This window comes from Cynocephalus volans, chromosome 10 (genome assembly GCF_027409185.1).
Source record: "Cynocephalus volans isolate mCynVol1 chromosome 10, mCynVol1.pri, whole genome shotgun sequence".
NCBI classification, from domain to species: Eukaryota; Metazoa; Chordata; class Mammalia; order Dermoptera; family Cynocephalidae; genus Cynocephalus; species Cynocephalus volans.
In genome coordinates, this window is record NC_084469.1 from 33,160,855 (window position 1) to 33,169,199 (window position 8,345).

The 8,345-nt window shown below is 44.1% G+C and overlaps 1 protein-coding gene across 1 annotated transcript; it reads right to left on the reverse strand.

The window, feature by feature from the left end:
• Positions 1–31: 31 nt before the first annotated feature.
• On the reverse strand, positions 32–7,314 carry C1QBP (complement C1q binding protein). The gene is made up of 6 exons (XM_063112117.1): positions 7,001–7,314; positions 6,302–6,452; positions 2,389–2,482; positions 941–1,036; positions 566–688; positions 32–418 (listed from the first exon to the last, which is right to left on the reverse strand). The coding sequence occupies exons 1-6, from the start codon at positions 7,230–7,232 to the stop codon at positions 269–271; spliced, it is 846 nt and encodes a 281-aa protein (XP_062968187.1). The 5' UTR covers positions 7,233–7,314; the 3' UTR covers positions 32–268.
• Between the last annotated feature and the right edge of the window lie 1,031 nt (positions 7,315–8,345).

Sequence of the window (8,345 nt, forward strand, 5' to 3'; positions counted from 1 at the left end):
GAAGAGGAAGGAATAAAAAAGACAAACTACCTTGGGGGAGACAAACCAATTTTATTGTCCATCATTATATTATACAAAAACCTAGAAGAGATTTGTACAGAAAAAGCAAATGAACAGTAAATGACTGCAGCAGAAATAATTTAAATCTAGTATTTTTCCCATGATGTTAGGATGATAACCATTTCAAAGCATTATGTGTCTGACTTCAGAGCAGGTTTTGTTCACTAGTGAAAGCCTGCCATAAAATCAAGGCTTTTCACTGTCTGCTCTATTGGCTCTTAACAAAACCTTTGAGGTCTTCAAGAAAAGTAATGTACTCCTGATGCTCCAGGGCTGTGCTGAGTTCCACCAACTCATCTGCAAACGTGTTGTCCACCCCTCGGTCCGCAAGGAAATCCATTAGGTGGTCATACAAGGCCTACAAAGAACATTTACTAGTTTTTAAAAAAAAAAAACCCTGCAATGCTAATTAAAATACTTTCTCTCTTTGAATTAGGACCCTCCCCTGCAAGGCCCAAGAGAACCCCCCCCCCCCACCATCTTATCAAGCATATCAAGCACTCACCCAGTCCAGGGAGTCTGTGTTGAGTGTGTAATTTGTGTCCTTCCATTCAGACTCATCGGTTGACTGAAAGCTAACTTCCTTGATAGAGAAAATGTCACTCTCAGCCTCCTCCTCTTGTCCAACCTGAGAAGAAACAGTATTTGTGGAATCTGAAGGGTTTTCCAGGATAAGCCAGACTCATGCAAAGAAAAGGACAGTTTGCAGCTTGAAACTCACCAGGTTTTAACTTTGTTTCCTCACCTCCCACCTCTTCCCCTACTTTGGTGGCTGAAGCTAGAAAATCTTGTAAGTGTTCACTAAGAGGGCCTAGAAAGGTCCCAGGAAACAATTCTGGTCCCCAGGGGTGCCAAGGAGCTAGCACCCCATCCTACATACCTCATCCTCTGGATAGTGACAGTCCAACACAAGCGCCTTCTTGCCGTCCTTCTTTATAACTTCAACCACAAAATTGGGAGTTGATGTCAACTCAGGCTGGAGAAGCAAGTCAGTACATGTCATTGTAGGAAGGGCTTGGATGCTTGGACGAAAGCTTCAATTTAGTGTCTGATGGCCACCTCTATTTGATTATTTAGCCATTTTGATCCTCAAGAATTTTTAACACAGTATTAAGCAGTGCCTCACTTCTATAAGCACCCCATTTGTTTTTTTAAATATTTTTTCATCCTATTCATTTAAAGAACACACGGGGTTTAGAATTAAGAAATCTGAATTCCAGCCCCTCTATATGACAACTGACTGAGATTTAGATCAGATCAGTCCCTTAACCTTCCTGGGCCTGTTTCTCCATACTCTGCAAAGCTAGACTAAAGCTCCAGATTTCTTTCCAGCTTGACTGTTTTTGTAGTCTGTCTTTATTGCGGACCAGGATCAAAGGCTGGCACAGTTAGCTAAGTGGCTGTTATATTGGCAGCAGTTCTCCCCGCTTTGATGGTGAGCCCTGGGACTAGACAGAGTGCAATGTCAGGGAGATGCCAGTGGAGTGGCTGAGAAAGAGACACCCCAGAGAGCTGTGCTCTCCACACTAGGTCATGAGATGATACTGATGCCTGGCTTAGTCAGGTCTGGGGACCCTGTGGCCCTCATACTGGCTGGTTGCTAGGCGAGGCACACCACTTCCTAAAATGTTTGAAGACTGGGCACCATCCAGGTCCAAACAGGAAGGCCAGCAACCTAAGGAAACATCTCACCTGGCCAAATGCTAAAAAATCTCTCATGCCACTGGCTTTCCTTCCTTGTTAACTGGCTGGTGTTTATTACCAGCTTGTGACCTGTTAGGAACATTCCTCACCTAGAAACACTCCAAATAATAATCTGTGATATCAAACATTTCCCTATTACGGGAAGGGTTGAAACAGTTTCAATTCCTTTCCATTAAGAGAACACAGTCTGAGCCTTCAGAGGGCAATTTATTCAGTCCCTGGGAAAGAAAGGGAGCGATAGGTCTGGTGCTAAAGCTAGCCAGAAACCACCAATTCTGCTGTTCTACAGGTCCCAAGGATAAGTGTCCTTTGCTTTCTCTCTTCTAGCATTAGAGGAACTAAAAACAAAACAAAAAACAAAAGAAAGAAGCTCCTTCTCTAAGCCCCTGGAGTAGCCTGTCAGAACTGAGGTAAAGGGGGCTGGCCTGTGGCTCACTTGGGAGAGTGTAATGCTGATAAACACCAAGGCCACGTGTTCGGATCCCTATATAGGGATGGCTGGTTAGCTCACTTGGAGAGTGTGGTGCTGACAACACCAAGTCAAGGGTTAAGATCCCCTTACCAGTCATCTTTAAAGAAAAAAAAGAACTGAGGTAAAGGCTGCTTATACTGTTCCACGCTTACCTCCTGTTCTTCAACCTTCTGCCCTTGTGAGGACGACTCCTCACCATCAAATGTTGGTGGGATGCTGTTGTTAATGTTAAAAGTGACAGTGATCCTAGAAAGGCAAGAAAACACAAAGTACAATATGGAGGCCTGCTACAGTTAAAAAGTCTTGTTGAAACAATGTTTCTATCCTAGCTGGCTGTACATCTGAATTATTTGTAGAACTTCCCAAAAAGCTTGGGTGCCTACATCCACTCCTGAGACTGATTCAGCAGGTCTGAAGTATGCCTACTATGCCAACTGCTGGAAGTCGAACTAACAGGCCCTAGTTTATCCCAGCCAGTCGTGCATGGGCTACTCTACCAGGCCGGCATCCAGGGCTCACTGCCATGTGTCCACTGCTTATCTCATGGCCACAGCAAGCTGACACTGCCCACCCTGGTCTTTGCAGGAAACCCTCCGGTGGAGGGGGGCAGCCGAGAAGCTAGTCGGATGGAACAGAAGCCCCTTTAAAAGCTTTTCTCCATCACAAAACCTGCCCCTGGGAGGAAGGGAAGGATAAACACTGGAGGATTGCATTAGCTGAGGAAAAAGAGCAGCCCTGGTCCCAGGGCTTCACAAAGAACAGTATGCCGCAGTACAGATTCATCACTCAGAGTACTTGTGGGAAGTTTTATCACCACAAACAAGCCAGAAACCCAACTGACAATTTTAGGGTGCAAGAATCCTCACTCAACAAACTTTGTTCCCAAGTCTGAGTCAAAATTCCTGTAACATGAAATTTGGAACTAGAACTGCTGGGCTATGCAACTCCAGCAGTTACTAGTCCATAAAAGAGTACACTAAATGCTGCCCCCTCGAGTTGTTCTAACTGGCTGCCCGGCCAAAAAGCCACTTTCTCATAGGAACAATGGCAGTTTGAGGTTCAGCCACGAAATCTGTCTAATCTGCAATACTACTGACCAAGTACAGCTCCTGGGCACAGAAATGCAGTAATGTTCATCAGAGCATTATTTATAATGGCCCCAAACTGGCTATGAAAATCCTAGGAAAATGGTTTAGGTGCAGTTACAGAATACACAATTGACCTATGTATGAGGGGAAAAAGCCCATACATACACTATACACTAGGCAAAAAAAGAATCAGAACCCTACTTCACACCACATACAAAAGTTAACTCAAAAACATAAGAGCTAAAACTATAATAATCTTAGAAGAAAACAGGCATAAATCTTTACAACCTTGGACTAGGCAATGCCTTCTTAGATATGACACTAAAAAAGCACAAGTGACAAGAGAAAAAATAGGTTAACTGGACTCCATCAAAATTAAAAACTTGTATGTCAAAGGACACTACCAAGAAAGTGAAAAGAAAAACCCACAAGATGGGAGAAAATATTTGCAAATCAAATACTTGATAAGGGAATTGTACCCAGGATATATAAAGAATTCTCACAACTTAACAATAAAAACAAAACAGAACAAAAACCAAAAAAATCCCCCCAATTTAAAAATGGGCAAAGGGTATGAATAAACATTTCTCTAAGGAAAATATACAAATAGCCAATAAACACATGAAAAGATGCTCAATTTCATTAGTCATCAGAGGAATCACATCGAAACCACAATGAGGTATCACTTCACATCCAGTATGGTGGCTAAAATAGGAAAAATGGACAATAAGCATTAGCTACGATGTGGAGAAATTGGAACCCTCATACACTGCTGGCAGATTGTAAAATGCAACCACTTTGGAAAAAGTCTGGCACTTCTTCAAACAGTTAAATATAGAGTTATCCTATGACCCCAGAAATTTCACTCCTAGGTATATACCCAAGAGAAATGAAATCATGTCTACAGGAAAACTTATATACAAATGTTCACAGCAGCATCTCTTCATCTCTATTCTTTGTAATATCCTTTATCATAAACTGGCAAATATGTTTCCCTGAGTGTTTCCTATTATTCATAATTGCAAAAAAGTGGAAATAAGCCAAATGTCCATCAACCGATGAATGGTTAAATCAAATGTGATATATCCATACATTGGAACATTACTCAGCCATTAAAAGAAACTTTTAACATAGGAATAAACAGGGCTGGCTAGTAGCTCAGTTGGTTAGAATGTTGTGTTATAACACCAAGGTCAAGTGTTCGGATCCCCTTATTGGCCAGCTGCCAAAAAAAAAAAAAAAAAGAATAAACAAACTCAGTTCCTCTTACTAGACTCTCACAACACACTTATGACAACACATGTGTGAGGGTTCTTTCCCACACATCAAGAAAGCAGTCAGTTCAACAGACACCAGCTGGGTGTCCTCCAATTCAATTCTGACAGTCTATCTGGAGACAGAGAGTGCCAGATCCCAAAGACTGAGGGCTCAGTCCCAGAATTCTGCTCATTTCCATGCCAACTGCAAAACCCAGGTGGTTTTATTTGCGCTTCTGACCTATCAGCTATCGTGGTTCCTATGACCCTTTCCTTGGGTTCAATTAATTTGCTAGAGCAGCTCACAGAACTCAGGGAAACACATTTACCAGTTTATAATAAAGGACATTACAAAGAATACAGGTGAAGGGATGCACAGAGCAAGGCCTGGGGGAAGCGGCATGGAGCTTCCACGTGTTCAGCTATCCAGAAGTTCTCTACACCCAGTCCTTCTGGGGTTTTATGGAGACTTCATTACATAGGCATGATTGATTAAATCACTGGCAGCTGGTGATCAACTTAACCTTCAGCCCCCTCTCCCCTCCCTAGAGGGTTGAGGGTAAAGCTGAAAGTCCCAGCCCTGTAATCCTGCTTTGGTCTTGCTGGTGACCAGCCTCCATCCTGAAGCTACCTAGGGCTGCCAGAGGTCAGTCAACTTATTAGCATACAAAAATCTCATCATCTTTAAGATTCTAAGGATTTTAGGAGTTGTACCAGGAGTCAGAAGACAAAATACATACATATTTCACAATATCACAGAAACTAAGTATTGATACATGCTACTACCAACATGGATGAACCTCAAAAACATGAAAACACGATGCTAGAAAGAAGGCAGACACGAAAGGCAACACTGTATGATTTCATTTATATGAAATGTCCAAAAAAGTCAAATCCAGAGAAAGTAGCTTGGCGGTTACCAGGGGCTAGAGGAAGGGAGCAAGAGTGACTGCTAATGGGTATCCTTTAGTGGTGACTGATGCATAACTTTGTCAATTCTAAGAAACACCTAACTGTACACTTTAATAAAAGGGTGAATTTTATGGCATATAAATCAAATTATAATAAACCTATTATTAAAAAAACAAACAGAATTATATATACACCATGAGGTCAGTTATAAAAAAAAAATTCAAGGAAAAAAACCCTGGAACATACTAAATCTCCATAATGGGGTTTTTGATAACTATTTAATACAGCATAATACGATTATGGATAACTACATAATACAGAAAAATATAAACGACAATTTAGGAGGAGGAGGAGGAGCTGCGCTAGGCCAAAACCTCCCCATCTTTCTGATGGCACCCTTTGCTACACTGTAACGCCATCCTGTTACATATCTGGCACTGTCACCTACTGTAAACATTACGGCACAGGGGCCTGTTTTATGAAGACTGTAAACCAGAGATCAAACTGATTCCATCTAAAAGAACTTCAGCAGAGAATGGCCTCCCTCACCGGAAAAGTTCTACTGTACGTCTCTACCATTCCAATAGACTTCTAGCTACATACTTTTGTGTTACTTCCTTATTGTCTCCTTACTAACCAGCCCACAACAAATTTGTGTTCAGTGAATGAACGACCTGGAGCTGATGAAGTTGTCCAAATGAATCCTGTCTCTTGAAAGCCATGTATCATTTAACTAAAGGTTGTTCTGGGGATGACAGGTCCCGCAAGGTCATGGATTTGGTGCCCTAAGACCCCAAATTAGTACTTACTTTTCCCCAGCAACTTTCCGCACTAATTTAGCTTCTGTCCCATTCACTTCCAGCTCCCAACCTCCAGACATCTTGGGGAGGGACTTATGCTTCTGGATTTTCTTTTCCTCCTTAATCTCATCACTCAGGAATTCAACAAAAGCTTTGTCTCCTAAAAGGAAAAGCCAGTTGATACAGAAAAAGAAAAGTCAATTAATCTAAGACATAAAACAATTACCCAGGTTATTGCAGCCAAAAATCTGGACTTGGATTGTTTCTGATCTCTCTACTATTGTGACTGCTCTAGGATCTTAGTCCAATTCACATCATTAAGTCTCAGTTTTCACATCTGTAAAAATACAATATTATCAGTGGGAAGCCGAGTTCGATTCTGGAAGAGTGATTTCCAACAATAAATTCTACCACCTTTCGCTATAAAGCAAAATAATTCCCAATTACCCTCTTCTACTCGCCGATATAACCATGCTACTTTCAATCACGACCTTGCGCCTCATCCAGTATTTAATTTTCTCTCTCCCCACAAAAGATGAAACACGTGGTGGATGGGGGAGGAGAGGGAATGTGATCACACGTGGGTTCAACCCACCGGTTGCCAATCAAGAGAAAAATGTCCCGGACATGGGGCGTCGGTTCCAGGTGGTTCACTCCTGGTCTACGTCTTCCCCACCTGGCCCCGAGCCCCCCGCGCGCGAGCCTCACCTTCGGTGTGCAGCGCGCCGCAGCCGCAGCCGCAGGCGCAGGGCCCGGGAGGCCGCAGGAGACCCGGCCGCCGCTCCGACCCGGCGCGCACGCTGAGCAGCCCGAAGGGCCGTGCGCACGGCCGCGGCGCGGGCTGCAGCAGCTGCCGGAGCGGAGAGGCGGGCGCGGCGGCGCGAAGACCGGCGACGGCGTGGCCCAGGGCGCGGGGGACGCTGCGCAGCAGGGGAAGCATCGTTGACGCGGTGGCACACACGTGCGGGTGCGAAGGACAAGTCGGGCCAAGTCGCCCCGTGACTGAGCGCGCCGCCGGAAGCCCCACCCTCGCCCGGAAGCGCTTCCCGCGCCGGCGCGCTAAACACCGAAGGCATCGGTGACGGTATGGTCCCCTCTGCTGGGGACCTCCGGTGCAGCCTCGAATCCGGATTCCTGGACTTTCTCTGCTGAGTCGCCCTGAGTCTGGTGTCCGAGGCTTTCTGCTTAATCCTTTCCAGGGGCTGCTTATACTATCCTAATTCCCACCTACTGTTCTCAAAACACGCAGGCTGACTTCCTGGAATGCACTCTTGTCGCCCCCCAGCTCCCGCCAGACCAGACTCCAAGGTCACTTCCCTTAGGAGACCATACTGGATCTCCTCTTTTCCACCAGATAGGAAATCACGCCTGAGCACGCCCAGTCTCATGCTTCATCCTCCTTTCAGCGGCACCTCCTGGTATTGCTGGTTTACCCGGCAACTTCCCCTCACCCCCACCAGACCGTGAGATCTTGAGGGTGGAGATCCGTGATTAATTTCCACGACCTTCCCTCTCTGCATCCTCCAACCATGCATCCAAATTCTAATGGAACATCATTTTTCTGTGGGCAAGAAACCATGGATTACATCAGATTTAAGCTAAGAACCAATGATTCTACCTTCCTAGGATACACAGGATACATAAGGCACCAAGGTCTAAGCAAATTAGTGGCAATGATAAGACTAATACTTTATATTAGGTTTCTGTGAATGAGGGAAAGAAGACCCAGGAAAGAAGCCACACACATCATGTACAAGATTCATTTTTAATGGACTCAATAGTCAAATGTCAATTTGAGCATTATATACAAGAGCTGATGTTTCTATAGAGTTATGTCTGCTTGAATAAGACCAGACTCTCAAAATACAACATAAGCCTTAAAGTTTTTTTATTTTCTCCCTCCAGTTTTTTCTGCAAGTTATAATATTCTTTTCAAATACAGTGTAATAAAATTCTTGTTTCCCCCCAGGTGCAGTGTTTCCTTATATGCTGAACGAATGGTATCTTAGATGCATTCCCACGGTTCCGAGCAGTTCCTGACAGCTGTATTAAG

Bases quoted from the DNA above. Each gene is read 5' to 3' on its own strand.
- C1QBP (XM_063112117.1), bottom strand. From the start codon at position 7,232: ATGCTTCCCCTGCTGCGCAGCGTCCCCCGCGCCCTGGGCCACGCCGTC. The intron at 2,483-6,301 runs GTAAGTACTAAT...TTGCCTTTCTAG, and splicing joins CGGAAAGTTGCTGGGGAAAA to GATCACTGTCACTTTTAACA. The intron at 689-940 runs GTATGTAGGATG...GTTTCTTCTCAG, and splicing joins GTCACTATCCAGAGGATGAG to GTTGGACAAGAGGAGGAGGC.